At 45.6% G+C, this 20,864-nt stretch overlaps 1 protein-coding gene across 2 annotated transcripts in view; it reads right to left on the minus strand.

Moving 5' to 3' along the window:
• Positions 1–20,864, minus strand: part of BABAM1 (BRISC and BRCA1 A complex member 1) — a 98,937-nt gene that overhangs the window by 70,208 nt on the left and 7,865 nt on the right. For both annotated transcript variants that reach the window (XM_040321270.1, XM_040321278.1), the window contains exon 3: positions 1,428–1,486. In XM_040321270.1, the coding sequence (XP_040177204.1) occupies positions 1,428–1,486 (59 nt within the window). The remainder of the gene's footprint in view (positions 1–1,427; positions 1,487–20,864) is intronic.

The raw sequence follows: 20,864 nt of genomic DNA on the forward strand, positions 1-20,864 counted from the left end.
ATGAATGCATGCCGTATGCCTTGTGCCCTCACAACTGGTTAAACAAAAATGTCTTACGTTTTAGCAGACCGCTTGTGCACCCAAAACTATTTAACCCCTCATCTAGAAGCTTGTCATGCAAAACTTCTATGTAAATCTTTAGAGGGAAAAAAAAAATAGCAGAAAAGAAATACTGCATTTAATTGGTGTATAACAGGCACAGGCGTATAACACGCACCCTAACTTTAAGAGGGAAGTTTCAGAACAAAAAAAAACAAACACACACACACACAGTCCCCTACACAGGACATAAACTCCCATTCATTATAAAGCCCACCTTGCACTCCCAGGAGACCCCCAGTCTCCTGGGTCAGCATACTCTAAAGTTGAGAAAACATCACTGTCAGCCTCTTCTCAAACACCGCTCCTCATGTGTCACTGTCGTAAATCGAAGCTTCTAAAAACCTCAATTAAACACTGCTCTTTCGTGAACCTGATCATATGACGGCTCTCCTCTGCTGATTCACTGAGGTCACATGACCGCTTTCCTTCTCCAATCAAAAGCTACACTCGAGGAGGCAGAGCGGGAGGAGGATAGCGTTAATGGAGGTTTTTGGAGGCTTCCATTTACATTGAGGGTGGCACAGAAGGAGCAGTGAATGAGAAAAGGACTGGCAGTAAAATTTTCTTAACTTTAAGGTATGCTGGCAGTGCTGTCCCAGGGCCAGGAGAGGCGGGGGCAGCCGACCTGACACCCCACCAATGGGTGGCACCCAGGGCAGACTGCCCCCCGTTGGTAAAAAAAAAAAAAAAAAAAAAAAAAAAAAAGAATATTGGCGTATAACACGCAGGCAGTTTACCCTATATTTTCTGGAAAAAATGTACATTTTTAGCAGTAAATTTTAGCAATTTTGCATGGCAGAGTGGGGGCTAATATAGTGGTTAGATATTTTAGATACAAGGTCTGTTTTAGTTTATTTCCCCCCCAAGGTGCAGAGGCTCCAAAGTTCAGATGACACAAAGTTATGTATTGGAATACAGTTTCCAATATACAAGACTACTGTATTCAGTTATTAGTATAAATCTCTATAAACCAAAAACAAACCCACACCAGATCACCCATTACAACTATTGTATATAGACAGCCGATTGAATACATCTACTGTTTGGCTGACAATTTGCCACCCATGTCTTTGTGTAAAAGATGTTTTGCAACCTCTGTGATGGTGCCACAGGAGTTAAGGAAGGGGATTACACAGAACAGGGACATGGTCATTAAAAAAAAATGTAAAATAAACCAAGGGACACAAGGAGAGGGAGAGGTTTGAGGGTATTTTTAAGTGCTGACTGGTGTTTAGGGCTTATCAAACAAATTAAAAACCACATATTTCAAAAAAGTGACCACTGTTAAGAAAAAAAATAAAAAAAGCAAAATAAAGATAACCCACCCATTGAAGGATTCCAATTTCTGAGAGGACATTTCCTCTGACAAATCCAGACAAATGATCTGTAGCAATAGGAACACACAGAAAACGATAATGAATATCATGATGCCCAACAGTGATATATTAAAAAAAAAACATTTAAAATATATTATTAAAGTGATATTAGCACTTTAGAAATTTGTTTTAACTTAACGTACAACCAAACATACCTCGGGAAAGTTTGCAAAAGAGTTCAATCAAATGTAATAAAAATTGGTGAATATTTTTTTTAGCCCTCATTTCTGGTTACTCAATAAAAAGGAAAATCTTTCCAAAGTGACAGAGAAAGAAACCTGAGGCCCCGTACACACGACAGAGTTTCTCGGCAGAATTCACCGAGAAACTCGGTCAAAACCCGGATTCTGCCGAGAAACTCTGTCGTCTGTACAGTTTTGGCTCGATGGAGCCGCCGAGGAGCTCGACGAGAAAATAGAGAACATGTTCTCTATTTTCTCGTTGTTCTATGGGAGAAGGCGGCCCGCCGAGCTCCTCGGCGGCTTCATCCCAAAACTCGACGAGGAACTCGACGTGCCAAGCACGTCGAGTTCCTCGGCCGTGTGTACGGGGCCTTAAAGGGGTCGTAAATATTGTCTTCTCTTTCCAAATTTTTGGATTTGGCTTTACATACAGTGAGGGGAAAAAAGTATTTGATCACCTGCTTATTTTGTACGTTTTCCCACTGACAAAGAAATGATCAGTCTATAATTTTAATGGTAGGTTTATTTTAACAGTGAGAAACAGAATAACAAAAATACCCAGAAAAAAAACGCATTAAAATAAAATTATTATTATTATTAATTATTATTATTAATAATATTAATAATGGATGAATCCGCTTGTATAGCTCCTTGATCCCGCAGGAAACTTCTCAGCGGAGCTCTTCTTGGCTTTTTTAACTGTGACCAACACCTTAGACACTGGTGGAAAAAAAACGGAGGTACTCCCTGTATGGGAGAGGTTATATAGAGGGAAACTTCCTGTCTTGGGTGTGCCAGTGTCCAATCACCTGAAGGTGAAATATAACCCCCTTTTAGTTATTATTATGGCTCTGTGTCCCGTGATGTACGAAAAAGTATTTGATCACCTGCTGATTTTGTACGTTTTCCCACTGACAAAGAAATGATCAGTCTATCATTTTAATGGTAGGTTTATTTTAACAGCAAGAGACGGAATTACAACAAAAATATCCAGAAAGACGCATAAAAAATAAAAATATATAAAAAAAATATAAAATTGATTTGCATTTCAAGTGTAATAAGTATTTGACCCCTTCGCAAAACAAGACTTAGTACTTGGTGGCAAAACATTTGTTGGCCATCACTGAGGTCAGGCGGTTCTTGTATTTGGCCGCCAGTTTTTCACACATTTCTGGAAGGATTTTGTCCCACTCCTCTTTGCAGATCCTCTCCAAGCCATTAAAAGGTTATAGGCGGACGTTTGGCAACTCAAACCTTTAGCTCCCAGCCGGCTATGGCATTACTGCATCAGTATGGTTCATAAAGCAACAGTCCATACAAAAAAATACAAGACACAATATAGAACCTACATTGAGTCTGTCATTGAGTTGCTGTATATTTAGCTTGTCCTCTTTGGATTTTGTTCCCCAGCTCTGCTCTTGGCCCTAAACTGGACCGCGAAGCGGGGCATGGGTGTCCTCCACCCCAACAGTGGGGTGGGGACAAGTAAGTAAATGGGGCACAGAAGTGGGGTGGGGACAGTACTGTCCATATATTAACAGTTAAAATAGTGCAATAATTCTAACCACCGCAGAGCAAAGCATCACCACATTCAGTATACCACTGTAGGGCATGGTGCACATGTAACCTTGTCGCATCACTCCAACCAGTCACCCAATTTGTCTGTTCGGCTATCAAATCTTGTGGGAAGATGAGTGATTAAGTCCTGCAACCAAAAATTCTATTTTGTACTAATTGTAAGGGGGCCAAGCCAGGTATAGTTAGGGTCAAGCTCAAACTTGAGGTGCCATATTTTATTAATAGAGCCGACCACCTCGGACCAGTATCTTTGCAGTTTCGGACATTTCTCTTCTATGCCATTTATGTAATTTATTTGGGGTACGATAAGTTCAGTGAATAATAAACAATTGGGCAAGATTTTGGGTAGCTGAAAGGGACACCTTGAGTACATTTTCCAGTATTGTGGACGATTCCTCATCCGATATGTGGCCTACATCATCCCCCCAACCAGCTCTACATTTCAGTGACATAGCTTTGGACAACCGACAGAGGAGGGAACCATACAGGGAAAGATATCTGTCCCTTCCAAGATGATGATGTCACTAGTTGTGTAAGCACTGCTGGCCTAGTTAATTCCCAGGTAGATAGCTTAGCCTGTGCTTAGCCTGTGTCAGAGTTGCAAGTACTGGAAAAATAAGGCATTCGGTAACCTGAATTCCATTCTCAATGACCGAAAGTCCCTCAGAAGGCCGCCCCGGTACAGCTACCGGATATATACAACCCCACACCTAGATCAGGCAGAGAACCCCCCCAATTTATCAAATGGCGGTTCGATTCTATTCTTCCAAATACTGGACCAGTTAGTGCACCCCAGGTATTGGAGGTGTTTAGCTTTACACCAGATTCTGTCTATAAGGTCCAGCGTGGGACAATAAGACAATGCTCCAAGTTCTCCTGCTTCTATGCACTCCACAAGGTCACCACCGGATAGTTGTGTGCATACAATATTTTTCTTATAGTGTCAGAGGACTCGGGATGAAGCCATCCCGTCAAGTGCTGCAATTGAGCCGCTAGGTAGTAATAATATGGGTTTGGAACTGCAATTCCGCCCGGGTCCTTTGCCTCCTGTAATGTTTCCAGTTTGATAAGAGGCACCCGTTTCCTCCATATCAGGGAACGGAATATGGTATTACATTTTCTAAACATGTGAAGGAATCCAGATGGGTGCATTGTGGAGCGCATACAAAAGTTGCGGACTCCAGATAATTTTTTTATTAAGTTACAATGGCCCAGTACCGAGAGAGGCAATTTAATCCAGCTAGCAGCTTTTTCTCGAAATTTACGTAGTAGTGGGCCAATATCAAGTTTAACATAATGGTCCATATTGGGGTGAATAATTATACCTAGATATCTAAAACGTGTCTACCACTTTTATCTGTCCTGCTATCTGGGAAAGGGTCGTAAGGGGATCAAGTGGTAGCAGTGTGGATTTGTCCCAATTTATACCGAATCCTGAAAAAGGTCCCAAATCTGCGTATTAATTCCATGAGACTCATCGGAGAGGCAGATGTGTCACCTAAAAAGGAGGTGCTGTTTTGTCTTCTACTTCCCATAGTTTAAAACCACATAAAGCCGGGTTCCCCCTAATTGCCGGTGGCTATATGGCCAGGGCAAAGAGCAACCCTGTCCCGTTCCCCGTTGCAAATTAAAGAAGGGAGATAAGGTGCTATGGAGTCTAATGCATGCCTTTCGGTGCTTTGTATAGTATTTTAATCCATGAGATAAAAGTCTCTCCCAAATTTAATTAAGTAAGTAACTCCACACTATCAAAGGCCTTAGCGGCGTCCAGTGAGAGGATAGCTCTTTGCCCTGGATAGTCTACAGGGATCTGCATATTCAGGTATAAACGGTGAAGATTATGTGCCATTGATCTGTTCGGTATGAATCCCGATTGGTCAGGGTGGATAATTTTAGATACCACTCTTGACAGTCTAATGGCAAGTACATTAGTAAGTACCGTATATACTCGAGTATAAGCCGAGTTTTTCAGGCCTTTTTTTTAGGGCTGAAAATAGCCCCCATCAGCTTATACTCCAGTCAGTGTACCTGTCGGGTCGCGGGTGTCCATTTTTCAAAAGTCGCGGCTTCCCCCTGGTCCGTGATAGGTGTTTGACACTGTGTTCCGCTACCGCCCATCATGGAGGTCCTCTGATACTCTGACTTTCCCAGCAGACACTGTGTTCAGTGTTCCGCCTATCATGGACGTCCTCTTGCCCGAGGATGAAAGAAGGTCTGTGATTGGCGGAATACTGAACACAGTATCTGCTGGGAAACTGAGTCCGAGGATAAGAAGACCTTTGTGATAGGCGGTAGCTGAACACAGTGTCAAATGCCTATCATGGACCAGGAGGAAGCCGCGACTTTTGAAAAATGGACACCCGCGACCCGACAGGTACACTGACTATGGACGGAACAAATGGGACCAGGAGGAAGCAGTGACTTTTGAAAAATGGATGCCCGCAGCCTGTCAAGAATACAGGTACACGGAGGCTGCAATGGGCACAGTGAGAATGGGCACAGTAAGCCTGCAATGGGCACAGTGAGAATGGGCACAGTAAGGCTGCAATGGGCACAGTAAGGCTCCAATGGGCACAGTAAGGTTGCAAATGGGCACAGTGATGCGTGAAAATAGGCATTGTTGACCCTCTTTTCCGCTTACAGGAGCTGCTGCATTCTCACCCTAGGCTTATACTCGAGTCAATAAGTTTTCACAGTTTTTTGTGGTTAAATTAGGGCCTTGGCTTATACTCAGGATGACTTATACTTGAGTATATACGGTAGCCAAAAAAAAAAAAAAAACGGTATTTAGAAGGGATTTGGGCCTATAGAATTCCGGATGAACCGGATCTTTCCCGGGTTTCAATAGGACCACCATTACTACTTCATACGTGGAGCCCGTTAATTAATAGTGCACGTACACGTCCATAATTGTATGGAGTAACTCCAGCAAGAGTATACCTCCAAATTTTTTGTACAACTCAATTGGGAGGCCATCATTCCCCGGAGCCTAAGGCCTCGTACACACGACCGAACATGTCCGCTGAAACTGGTCCGCGGACCAGTTTCCGCGGACATGTTCGGTCGTGTGTAGGGCCGACCGGACAATTTTCCGGCCTAGCGGACAGGTTTCCAGCGGACAAAAGTTTCTTAGCATGCTAAGAAACATGTCCGCTGGAAAGCTGTCCATCGGACATGTCCGCTGGTCAGTACGACTCATCAGACATGTCCGCTGGGCCGAAATCCCATGCATGCGTCAAAGTGATTCGACGCATGCGTGGAAGCATTGAACTTCCTGGTGCGCGCACGTCGCAGCGTCATCGTCGCCGCCACGTCACCGCGTATTCTGTCCACGGGGAATTTGGTCTGATGGTGTGTACACACATCAGACCAAATTCTGCCAGCAGACATGTCCGATGAAAACGGTCCGCGGACCGTTTTCATCGGACATGTCTGGTCGTGTGTACGAGGCCTTACAATTAGGAAATGTTTAACGACCCATTTTCAATGCCCTGGCTGAGGGAAGGAGGTTCTCACCCAAGATTTGGCGGTGCATTGCCCTGTCCATCATCCCTTTGAAGCAGTGAATTTGTCCTGTCTCCTTAGCAGAACCCCACCCCCACCCCGGAAGCATAATGTTTCCACCTCCATGTTTGATGGTGGGGATGGTGTTCTTGGGGTCATAGGCAGCATTCCCCCTCCTCCAAACACGGCAAGTTGGGTTTGATGCCGAAGAGCTTGATTTGGTCTCATCTGACCACAACACTTTCACCCAGTTCGCCTCTGAATAATTACGGGCCTTGCAGGATTTCAGTCCTTCATGGCGTAGTGCGTTACCAATTGTTTTCTTGGCAACTATGGTCCCAGCTGCTATGAGATCATTGACAAGATTCTTTAGTGTAGTTCCGGGCCGATTCCTCACTACTCATGATCTTCCATTTGCGAATAATCTCACCAACTGTTGTCACCCTCTCACAAAGCTGCTTTTTATGGTCTTGTAGCCCATTCCAGCCTTGTGTAGATCTAAAATCTTGTCCCTGACATCCTTGGTCGGTTCTTTGGTCTTGGCCATGGTTGAGAGATTGTTTCTGTGGACAAGTGTCTTTTATACAGGTAACAAGCTGAGATTAGGAGCACTTTAAGATAGTGCTCCTAATCTCAGCTCGTTACCTGTATAGAAGACACATGGGAGTCATGGGTAGAACTAGAGTCAATAGTTCCTGATATACCTCTAAATCACTTACCTTGGAGTAATCCCCGCAAAATTCCAAATGACTATAAAACTCACCCTCTCACGGGTCCTACTTTGCTGACCTTTCGTTTACTTTGCAAAGAAAAACTTCCATTGCTTCTTCTCCTGGACCCATTACTCCAATTGACCGTAATCCAGATTTCCCATTGAAAATCTCCAATCTTGACATAAACAACTTACCTTTCACTTCTTCTATCAGAGCAAAATCTCTCTTTGATAAAGACAATTTTGTATCCTTCGACACCTTCAATACGCTTTTTCCAGATAGGGGTATAACCTATTCCATTTATATACAGATTAAAAACCTTTTACTTAAAGTGGAGGTTCCATCAAAAAAACAAATTTTGCTTTAAACTGTAGCTTATGACTAAAAAAGAAAAAAACAATTTTTTTTTTTTTTTTACTCATCTGGAAATGCCTGTTGCTATGCGGTCCCACAAAATCTGCCTTTGAAACCACCTAGGACATCATCTCCCTCTAATGCGCCTGGGAAATGTGTGTCATCATTTCCCAGGATGCAGTGCGCTGTCCAATTATCACTCCCCATCCAAGACTTCCTGGAAGTAAGTGCCTGTAGGCTTCACAATGCCCACAAGCAAAATGACAACGGTGTAGATATAGTTTTATAAACTATCTTTTTTGAATATCTATGTAGATCGGCGGCGGATTGTAAAATAGTAAGTGACCGGATTTATATTATAAAAACGCAGGATGAAAGGACATACATTTAAAAAAATGCTAATTGTGGTTGGAACTCCGCTTTAAATCTAATTCACCTTCACTATGGAACAAAGATCTTACTCCTTTTGAAAAAATATGCACCAGTTCTGAACCACACAGACACGCGATTTCAATCATTTATACATAAATTTTTGCCAACCTCAATCCTGTTGATGACTTGACTTGCCAAAAATGGGAAAGAGATCTTGGTATTTGCCTTTCTAGAAATGATTGGGAACATATTTTCAGACACATTCACAAAGGTTCTTTAACCACTTAAGACCCGGACCAAAATGCAGCTAAAAAGGACTTTGCCCCTTTTTGCGATTCGGCACTGTCGCTTTAACTGACAATTGCGTGGTCGTGCGACGTGGCTCCCAAACAAGATTGGCGTCCTTTTTTTCCCACAAATAGAGCTTTCTTTTGGTGGTATTTGATCACCTCTGCGGTTTTTATTTTTTGCGCTATAAACAAAAATAGAGCGACAATTTAAAAAAAAATGAAATATTTTTTACTTTTTGCTATAATAAATATCCCCCAAATTTTTTACTCAGTTTAGGCCGATACGGACGCAATAAACGTTTATCGGTTGGTTTGTGCAAAATTTACAAAATAGGGGATAGTTTTATTGCATTTATAAACATTTTTTTTTTTTACTACTAATGGCGGCGATCAGCGATTTTTTCCGTGACTGCGACATTATGGCGGACACTTCGGACAATTTTGACACATTTTTGGGACCATTGTCATTTTCACAGCAAAAAATGCATTTAAAATGCATTGTTTATTGTGAAAATGACAGTCGCAGTTTGGGAGTTAACCACAAGGGGGTTATGGGGTTATGTGTTCCCTGAAGTGTGTTTACAACTGTGGGGTGTGGCTGTAGGTGTGACGTCATCGATTGTGTCCCCCTATAAAAGGGATGACACGATCGATGCAGCCGCCACAATGAAGAACGTTCTTCAGCTCCGGGGACCCGATCGCGGGTCTCCAGCGGCGATCGGGTCCGCTGGTCCCGGAGCTTCGGACCGGGTTGCGGGCGCGTGCTCGCGACCCACGGCTGGGTACTAGTACAGGACGTACCAGTATGTACATGTGCCCAGCCGTGCCATTCTGCCAACGTATATGTGAAGGAGGCGGTCCTTAAGTGGTTAAATGTACTAACGCAAGAAAATGGTTTTAAAATATATTCCAGATGGTATAAAACTTCAGACATGGATTCATAAATATAATCCCGACGCAAGCCCTCTTTGTTGGAGATGTTCAAATGGCCAGGGAACAATCCTTCATATCTGGTGGAATTGCCCCCAAATACAATCCTTTTGGATGGAAGTACATCAGTTTGTATTCTGTTATACGAGAAATCATGTTGACTATAATCCTGCATTATACTTATTACATCACACATCCTTACCCATTTCAACTTACAAAAAATCTCTTATATTACATCTAATCAATGCTGCAAGATTATGTATACCTATATGCTGGAAAGACAAATCACCTCCAAGTATCTCTGAATTAATTAAAAAGATCCAAAATTATTGCGGAAATGGAGGAACTTATATAACCGGCCAACGACTCACCTTTTGAACTTTATAAAATTTGGGCCAATTGGATAAAATGTACTAATTCTTCAGAATTCCATACCCTGTATTCTACTATTCCTTAACTTGACTTGGGTACATTAACCTAATTACATTTCTCCTCTTGTCCCTCTTGATTAACTTTCTTCCCTTTTATTTACCCCTTTCTCTTTTTTATTCTTATTACGCTTGTATACAATTTATTATAACCGATTTTAATTGTACTCAGAGTCTCAGGTAATCGTGCTAGGGAAAGGTCTGAGAGGAAACAGGGAAACTGACCTGAGGTGGGAAAGTGACCTGAGGTGTGCCAGGGTCACGTGGTCAGTATGCCTAAAAGGGGGCAAAAAACAAAACAGCAGGATGAGCTAGCAAAGAGATGAAATGAAAGTAACTGTATGTAACCACAAGCCCCCCAACGCCAGAATGCCAGTGACAGACATGTGGAACTGGGATATGTTCGGTAAATAAAGCTGACTACCGCAAACTAACTCCTCAACAACGAAAATACAGACCCCCTCGACGAATGGCAGCCGAAACTGCAACTGTACAGAAATTCCGGCCCGGAGTGAACATTAAGATGCTACCCTAGTTAGGCAGCATGGAATGGCTACGTGTCATTCCCTGTGCTAGCAGAGAAGGGAGTACTAGGGAAAAGGAAAGTGGCCTATCTCGGAGTACATCCACAAAAGTCTGGTGCCCAGACTGTACTGGGCACCAGCTTGAAAACCCGTTTAAGCTGAAAGTGGCAAAAGAAAACAAACTCAAGTAGGAACTGAATGCTGGTGTGAAAAGAACCCATGATACTGAGAAAGAAACGCCTGGAAGATATCCCAGGCCGATTCAAGAGCTTCTTAGGCTGAATTGAAAAAGGACTTGAAGAACAAGCTTCGTCTGTAACAAAAGAGAAGGCCGTATCCGGAGGATCAAGGAGGGCGTGCTACCATGTATAGAACCCGAACCAGAGAAGGACGGATGGCAGCAAAATCCTTGATGTCTGCTGCCCGTGACATGAAATCTGCAAACAAGAACATCATTAAAAACAAAACATGACCAACGAGCCATAACTTACCTTGGGAAAAGGAAGAAACCCTAACCTTCCCTAACCCCTACCTACGCAGGTGTCCGTGATTGACACACTCGGTAGCGTAGAGCAGGAACGAATACGTAGCACAGGACTGAAAACGTGTCAGTCTGAAGGCTGAGCAACTTGGGGCAAATCAGGCTAATTAAAAATGTAACACTCAAGCCAATAACCTGAAGACGTGTCAGGCAAGTGATGTAAGTGAAAAGATAACATGACGTATGAAATGTAATGAAGCGGATGAGGGGACTTGCCACCGCACAAGCCAATTAGAAACGAACATCTCAATCCGACAGTACCTGTAGACGTGACAGGTAACCAGCAGTGGAGAGCGGCCATGAACTAACAAAAGGATATGAAGGTGACATGTATGCCCAGACTATGAAAATAAAATGTAGGTAAGTGTAGCACTAGTGCAGCTGGACTGACAATGTGACAACCCATGAATTGCAAAGGCCGAGCAACCTGAGGCATAGCAGGCAAATTAAAAACGTACACTCAGGCCTGATGAACCTGAAGACGTGTCAGGTTGTTTATGTGAGAAATGAAATGCATGAAACGTATGAGAAACAGATGAGGAGACTTGCCACCGTACAAGCCGATTAAAAACGCTCATCTCAATCCGTAAGCACCCATAGACGCGATGGGTGACCCCCCCCCCCCAGCGGTGGAACGTCATGAATCAAAATGAACATACCAATGCTACCAACTAGAAAACATCCCAACTGAAACCTGCATGAGAAACGTAAAGTTGCATGAAACGTACACACCCGAGAACATGAATAGCATAGGAAACAAAAAACATGAGAAACGTAAATACCTGAGAACATAAATACCCTGAGAAACGTAATCGTATAAAAAAACGTAACCGTGTGAGAAACGTAATGCATCACGACTGAAACCTGTATGAGAAACGTAAACACTAGAGAACATAAAAAGCGTGAGAAACGGAACGTAAAACTGAAAGTACAAACGTAAAATTGCATGAGAAACGGAAAACATGAGAACATGAATAGCATGAGCAACGTGAGCACCCAAGAACATGAGTAGCAAGAGAAAGGTGTACACTTGACAAACATGAATCGCAACCACACAAGAACATGACTAGCATGAGCCACGCGATTGCACGAGAACATGAAAACCATGAGAACGTAATCGCATGAGAAATGTAATCGTATAAGAACCTACCATGTGAAAACGTAATCGCATGAGAAAATACCATGAGCAACGTAATCGCATGAGAAACGTAATCGCATGAGAACTACCCTGGGAAACGTAATCGCATGCGAACTACCATATGAACCGTAATCGCATGAGAACGTAATCGCGTGAGAACTACCATGTGAAACGTAATCGCATGAGAAAACGTAAACACGAGGACATGCCTCATGAGAAACGTGATCGCATGAGAACTACCATGCGAACCGTAATCACATGAGAAACGTAAACACAAGGACATGACTCGTAAGAGAACCAAGATCGCATAAGAAACGTGATCGCATGTGAAATGTGAACACACAAGGACCTGACTCGCATGAGAAACGTGATCGCATGAGAACGTGAACGCATGAGAAAATCGCATGGGAAACGTGATTGCATGGGAAACGTGATCGCATGAGAAGATCGCATGGGAAACCTGATCGCATGGGAAACGTGATCGCATGGGAAACGTGATCGCATGGGAAAATTGCATGAGAAACAACACACGAGAAACGTGAAATTAATGCATACCGAATCTGACTGAATACACACACCACTGAGCTTACAAACTGAACACTGATCACACACACACACTCCAACCAGAGTCCTGAGACAGGGGGGGGGGGATGCATGACAGGCGACACATGGACAGCAGTGTATAACAACGTGTAGCATGGAATATATGTTTAGTATGGAGTATGTAAATGGCTGAACATGTATACATGTGTTGGAGCTGTGCCAGTGGTATACTGCAAGTTCCCAGAGCTGGCAGCCACAGATCCCACACCTCCCCTGACACCATGTGGAGTTTACCTTGCTCTTCCCCCTCCGCCCCCTAAGTTACACAGTACTGCCCCTCCCCCATCCATGCTCCAAGCGGATGAGGGGACTTGACACGGTGAGCCACCCCTCTCGGCTGGCACAGCAACAGTGGATGGACGGATGAGCGGGCGGCCCTTCCTGCGGAGATTGAGGGGCGGGAGGAACAGGCGGGTGGTCTCCATGGAGCCCTGCACCACGTGGACATCACCGTGGGTGTCCGGAGGAGTGAGAGGGAGGATGGATGGCCCCCCTCTCACCGAGTATGCCCGGAGGAGCGGGAGGGAGGACGGAAGGGACCCCACCACAGCCCGAGTGGAGAAGCGGGTGGCCCCTACCATGCTGGCAAGTGCCTGGCTGACATGGGTGGACAGCCCCCCCAATGATGCCCGCCACAGCTACAGACCTGCACCCCCCCACTGCGAGCATCGGGAGAAGGGGGGGGGCGGTTGGGGTGAGCGGCGCTCAGCTGACGGAGGAGGATGGGGTACAGACAGTCCGACCGCTGGGGATCCTGAGGAGAGCACCATGGACACCTGCTGCCGCCATTGCCCTGTACAAAACCGGAAGTGACGTGCGATACCCAGAAACCCCACCCACCAGAAAACCGACGCCCCGAAGGAGGAAGGAGGGCGGGTTTAAATACCTCCCGACTCCTCCTACAAACACAGGCCTGCGGTCAGCCTTTCACTTAACTTGCTTTATTTATGTTACTTGAATCTACTTCTACTATTCTATGTATCCTATGAATTGTTTTAAAATGTTTTTAATACACTTATAATTTGTGTATATTGTTCTAATTATTGATTATTTCCTATAAAATGTACTGTATTACATGGTAATTTATCATAAAGAAATGATATAAACAAACAAAAATATTGAAACACAGAAATCTTGCCGATTGATAGGGGATTAAATACTTATTTCACTCATTAAAATGCAAATCAAATTATAACTTTTCTAAAATGTGTTTTTCTGGATATTTTTGTTGTTATTCTGTCTCTCACTGTTAAAATAAACCTACCATTAAAATTAGACTGATCATTTCTTTGTCAGTGGGCAAACAACAAAAATCAGCAAGGGATCAAATACTTTTTCCTCTCACTGTGTACAAGTTGAAGTGTACTTCAACTTAAAAAGAAAATAAGGAATGTTTTGAAAAAGCTGATGGAGGATGGATTCCTACTGTATTGAAACTTACTGTCTGCCTCATGTTGTAAAGCACTGCACAAACTGTTGGCACTATATAACAAAAAAACTGTATAATATTAATAATAAAGTGCTTTGCAAAGTTGGACCATGAGCAGATTATTAATTTCATCAATCTTTCTATAAGGGTCCATGCAGACAGATTAAAAAATGCTGCTTCACCCAAACATGTGTACAATAATGCTCTATTTGAGCGTTTGTTTTTTTCCCAGACAATTAAACGTAGCGTTTTTTCAAGCCTAGTGTGCATGGACCCTATGTGCATTTAAGTCATATTAAGTATGTTTTTTTCTTAACTTTCAATGCCTTCTATGTACAGACACCCAAAAGCCCTTAGACTGTTGTTGGGTGCTGCCATCTTGGATGTATTTCAGCAACCCAAACAGACTCAGAGTCATCACACAAGTGGCACTCTAGAATAGAGGTCGACCGATATGGGTTTTTCTCTGGCCGATGCCGATATTTAGAACTTGCGGCGGCCGATAGCCGATTTATGATGCCGATTTTTTTGGGCCGATATGTTAGGCCGATTCCCCCCCCCCCCCCTCCCTTCATCTCATAAAATCTAACAGTTAGACCCCTTTCACACTGGGGCATTTTTCAGGCGCTTTTGGGCTAAAAAATAGGATTTTTATAACAGCTTACCTGTAAAATCCTTTTCTTGGAGTACATCACGGGACACAGAGGAGCATAGTAATTACTATGTGGGTTATAGAGAGTACCTTCAGGTGTGGACACTGGCACGCCCTTAAGGCAAGAAGTTCCCTCCCCTATATAACCCCTCCCATACCGGGAGTACCTCAGTTTTGTAGCAAGCAATAAGTGTCCCAAATACCCCAAAAGAGGGGCGGGTGCTCTGTGTCCCGTGATGTACTCCAAGAAAAGGATTTTACAGGTAAGCTGTTATAAAAATCCTATTTTCTTTATCGCACATCACGGGACACAGAGGAGCATAGTAATTACTATGTGGGACGTCCTAAAGCAATGCTATGAGGGGAGGGAGACCCCAAGAAATAAGCCGGGCGCCATCAGACATGAGGAATCAAACTGCAGCCTGCAGCACACTGCGCCCAAAGGCGCTCTCCTCATTCTTTCTTATGTCCAATTGATAAAATTTAGTGAAAGTATGGACAGACGACCATGTCGCGGCCTTGCAGACTTGAGCCATGGAGGCTTGATGATGCACTGCCCAGGAAGTACCCACCGCTCTAGTGGAATGTGCTTTAACCTTAAACGGGGGAACCTTTCCCCTCAAGCCATAGGCTTGAGTAATGACCTGCCGAATCCATTTGGAGATAGTGGACTTCGACGCTGCCTGCCCACATCTGGGACCTTCTGGCAGGATAAACAATGTATCAGTTTTCCGGACCTGAGCAGTAGCCTTAAGATAGATCTTAACTGCTCTTAATACGTCCAGCGTATGCAAAGACTTCTCCCTTGCAGAACTAGGTTCTGAGAAAAAAGAAGGGAGAACAAGATCCTGATTCAAAGGAAATTTTGAAACAACTTTAGGTAGGAAAGCCGGGTGGGGCCGTAGGACCACTCTATCCTTATGGAATATAAGGTACGGTTCCTTACAAGATAAGGCCGCCAACTCCGAAACCCTCCTAGCGGAGGTTATGGCTACCAAAAATATCACCTTCCTGGTCAGAAGGACCAAAGGAATATGAGCCAAGGGCTCAAACGGTTGTTTCTGTAAGACAGAAAGGACCAGATTCAAATCCCATGGACACAAGGGAATCTTGACTGGTGGACTAAGCCGGATCACACCTTGCAAAAAGGTTTTGATCAGGGAATGTGTAGCTAGTGGCCTTTGGAAAAAAATCGATAAGGCCGAGATCTGGCCCTTAATGGTGCTTAGGGCCAACTTCATGTCTGCCCCTAACTGCAGAAACTCCAGAATTCTGCTAATGAGATACCTCCGGGGATGCCAACCCCTGGTCTCGCACCAGGCCACATATGATTTCCAGACTCTGTAATAAATGAGTCTGGATGCCGGTTTTCTGGCATTAAAGCGGATCTCCACTCTAAAGTGGAGTCCCGCTGATCGGAACCCTCCCCCCCTCCGGTGTCACATTTGACACCTTTCAGGGGGGAGGGGGGTGCAGATACCTGTCTACAGACAGGTATCTGCACCCACTTCCGGCCCTACGATACGGGCAAAGGACGGGTTTTTTCCTTGCTTCCCGTCCGTCCCCCGGCGGGCGCAGCGCGACTCGCGCATGCGCCGTAGGGAACCGGGCAGTGAAGCCGGAGCGCTTCACTTCCTGGTTCCCTCACCGAGGATGGAGGGGGGAGCAGCAGGGTGACGAGCGATCGGCTCGTCATCTTCTGCGATCGGCGCTGGACTCCAGGACAGGTAAGTGTCCTTATATTAAAAGTCAGCAGCTGCAGTATTTGTAGCTGCTGGCTTTTAATATATTTTTTTAGTGGCACATCCGCTTTAATCAAAGTAGATGCCACTGCATTAGAGAGACCCCTTTTCCTTAAGATATGGGACTCAATAGCCAAACCGTCAAATTGAGAGACGGTAAGGAAGGATGGAATATTGGCCCCTGGGACAATAGGTCCGGCCGAAGCGGAAGGGACCACGGTTGCCCCACGGACATCCTTACAATGTCCGCGAACCAGGCCCTTCTGGGCCACGCTGGAGCCACCAGAATCACTGGTCTTCCTTCCGACTTTACCCTGCGAAGAAGACGGGGTAATAATTGCAGCGGAGGAAACGCATACATTAGGGAGAACTGGTCCCATGGGAACACCAGTGCATCCGTGCCGTAAGCAAGTGGATCCCTTGTCCGGGACAGAAAGTTGCCCACCCTTGCATTGAACCTCGATGCAAAGAGATCGACATCTGGTGTTCCCCACCTCTGACAAATGCTCTGGAAGATGTCGGGGTGAAGAGTCCATTCCCCCGGAAGCACCTGTTGGCGGCTTAGGTAGTCTGCTCGCCAATTGTCTATTCCCGGAATGAACACTGCAGAAATGCATGGGACATATTTCTCTGCCCAGGTCAGGATTCGATTCACCTCTCTTTGGGCTGCACGACTTCTTGTGCCCCCCTGGTGATTTATGTATGCCACGGCAGTGACATTGTCTGATTGAACCCTGACCGGAAGACCCTTCAACCTGTCTGACCAAGCTGACAGGGCTAGATAGACTGCTCGAATTTCCAGCAGATTTATGGGTAGAGACCTCTCGGAGGCTGACCATTTCCCCTGGAGAGACAAACCTCCCAGGACTGCACCCCAGCCTAGCAGACTGGCGTCCATGGTCACAACCTGCCATGTCACGGGAACAAAGGACTTCCCCTTTAGCAGGTTCCGGGGAACCAGCCACCAACAAAGGCTCTGCCGGACTGACCGGGAGAGAGACATAGGGAGATCCAAGGCTTGAACCTTTTTGTTCCAAGCGGACAGAATGGCATGTTGAAGCTCCCTTGAGTGGAACTGCGCAAATGGAACGGCCTCGAACGAGGCTACCATCTTTCCCAGTAACCTCATACAGAGGCGAATGGGAGGCTGACGCTTTGCTTTGACTAGTTGAACTAGTTCTCTTAAAGCCTCGAACTTCCTTTGGGGCAGGAAGACCCTTTTTAGCTTTGTGTCTATGAGTAGACCCAAATATTCGAGCCTTTGCACAGGCATTAAGGCTGACTTTTCCAGGTTGAGAACCCAACCCATGGATTCCAGAAATTTTACGGTTCTGTGTACTGCTGAGTTTAGATCGGCCACTGACCGGTCTACCACCAATAGGTCGTCTAGATAGGCTACTATGGATATGCCTTGAGACCTTAGATAGGCTAACAGTGGAGCCAATACTTTCGTGAAAACACGAGGAGCGGTGGCCAGACCAAAAGGTAAGGCCACGAATTGGAAGTGGCGCTGATTTACCGTGAAGCGAAGCAGCTTCTGATGGTCAAGAAAGATAGGAACGTGCAAGTATGCGTCCTTTATATCGATGGACGCTAGTAGTTCCCCTCCTTCCAGGGAGGCCACCACTGACCTGATCGATTCCATCCGGAATGATTGGACCTTTAGGAACTTGTTTGTTTAAGGCCTTGAGGTCCAGGATGGGTCTTACATCCCCGTTTGGTTTGGGGACGGTGAAGAGATTGGAATAAAACCCCAAACCTTGTTCTTCCACTGGCAGTTCTCTGATTACCCCTTGGGATAACAGATGATCTAAGGCCAATGCTAAGGACCTTCTTTTGCCGAGGTCCCTTGGGACGTTCGAGGTTAAGAAGCGCAGTGGAGGAAATTCGCTCAACTCCAGCTTGTAGCCCCCGGAGACCGTAGAGAGGACCCACCTGTCTTGGATCCTGTCTAGCCAAGTCTCCGCAAACAGCTGAAGCCTTCCCCCCACCCGGCTGAGTGGGGGAGAACCTTCATAATGCTGACTTAGATGCTGGCTTGGCCTGTGGCTTACGGTTCCAAGGCTTTTTGGAAGCCTGAGGCTGGCCCTGTGGCTTCCCACCTGCATTGAATCGTCCAGGAGGCCGTCGGAACTGCCTGGTACCGGAAGTACTAGGGATAGGAGAGGAGGATCTCTTAAAGGAGGGGGGACCCCTAAACCTTTTCTTTACTGGCAACAGTGTACTTTTGCCACTGGAAATTTTCTGAATATAAGCATCCAGATCTTCCCCAAACAAACGCTCTCCATGAAAGGGAAACCCCGCCAGTAATTTTTTACACGGGGCTTCAGCAGACCAGTTCTTCAGCCAGAGTAACCTGCGCATATGAACTAGCGAGAGAATGAGACGTGAGGACTGCTGAATGGAGTCCTTGATAGCATCTATGGCAAAACATAATGCTCTGGGAAACTCAGCCAAATTCTGGGCCTGTTGTGCCGGCAATTCCTTTAAGACCCCCTTAAACTGGTCTTTCAAGGCCTGGCAAATCCCAATAGCCGCAATTGCAGGCTGGGTTATTCCTCTAGCTGAAGCAAAAGAGGTTTTTAATAATGTCTCTAATCTCTTGTCTGTCGGATCTTTGAATACCAGAACGTTGTCTACTGGACAGGTCAAAGATTTGTTTACGCAGGACACAGCTGCGTCAACCTTGGGGATGCCCCATTTTTTAGTGAATTGTTCCTCCATGGGGTATAAAACCGAAAACTTCTTAGGAGGAAGAAAATATCTATCTGGATGTTCCCAATCCTTGTAGATAAGCCCTTCCAGCAGGGGGTGAACCGGGAAGGAATAATTAGCTTGAGGAGCTTTTAAGGAGCCTAAAGATGAGACTGCACTTGAAGCTGGCTCTGAAAGTGGCAACTTGAAGGCCGAACGGACCATCTCAGTGAGGGACTGGACCAACAATTTTTCGGATTGTGACGCCGAAAAGGGTTCTCCCAAAGTGGAATCCTCAGAGTCCACTACTTCCAACTGACCTTCTGCCAGATCTCCAGAGGGTAAATCAACCTCTTCTGAGGATGCATGCCCCAAATCGAGGGACTCCTCAGAGGGAGAGGGGGACCTTGTGCGTTTTTCCCTTGAGAGAGAGGATGCAATCAAGGTCGCTAATCTCTGCTCCAGACCCCCCATAGCTGAGGCCAGAGCCTTCTGTGTCACAAAAACTGGAGCAGGTGGGACAAGGGCAGAACAGGCATCTGACAGCCCTGATGGTTCACCCTGGGCCTCCTCCAATTTATCAGGAGCAGCCGCAGGAGCATGCCCGAGATCCTCTGAGCCAGATGGCGATCCCTTTGCTTTTTTGCTTCTAGTCCCTGAGCCTTTAGCCATGATAAAGCTGAGGTACTCACAATAGTTGCAACTACTTGCGAACCTATAGACCAGCACTGACGCTGCTATTTGATGGTTGGCAAGGTGCAGAGCCCACTATGCGCCTTAAGCAGATGTCACTGTCCAACACCAGTACCAAATACTGAAAGTATGTGCACAAGATCTGTGTCCACCGTTAGCCAGAACCAGTTAGGTGGACTGGAGCATATAAGGACTAGGTGTAAATCACCTGACCTGCTCTGTAATCTCAAGTCTCATAGAGAACAGCTGAGATAGACCCCCTGCGCGCATGCGCACGCGCCGCTGTTAGGCGTGCACCACGAGGCTACGTGCGCACACGTAGCCGCACGCACATGTCGTCACACGCATCTCACGGATCACGCCGCGCACATTCGTGCGCACCGAAGCAGCGTACAAAAAAGTTCATTCGCGTGCGCCTAAGACACATCAATGTCGCGCGCGCATGACGCTACGCGCTCATGCATGAGGATGGAACACCGCAGCTCCATGTGAGGACCAGGTAAGCCAAGTGAAGCCAAACATTTTGGACAACTTTTACTGCTTTTAACCTGCACAGGAGGGGCTAACTACCTGACTAGAGATACCCCTCCTCCCCACAACACACAGGACCATATAGGAGAAGCACAGACAGATAGCTTAGGCAAACATAATGGCTCAAATAAAGGAAGGTTACTCCTAGGACCAAGTCCTGAAGCACCTTCACTTACCTGATCCAACGCTGCAGGACTCTGCATAAACAGACAGTCCAATCTTCACCCATCACGGAGAGCAGCGTCTGTAGACCTTCAGGGACCGGGGTCCATGAACAGGAACACCACACCCCTGGACCCATATCGCACCCTGTCAGTAGACTTTTGGTATTAGGAAATTGACCAAAGTACTGAATAACCAGGATCCAGCTCTCAAAGAGAAGCATTACAGGCAAAACCCTGTTCTTCTTAACCGGGGCCCGGGTACCGTCCACTTTGGCTCAGAAGCACTTTGGACGGATCCGGATTTCATGGAGGCTTTTTATATCC

This window comes from Rana temporaria, chromosome 1 (assembly GCF_905171775.1).
Source record: "Rana temporaria chromosome 1, aRanTem1.1, whole genome shotgun sequence".
NCBI classification, from domain to species: Eukaryota; Metazoa; Chordata; class Amphibia; order Anura; family Ranidae; genus Rana; species Rana temporaria.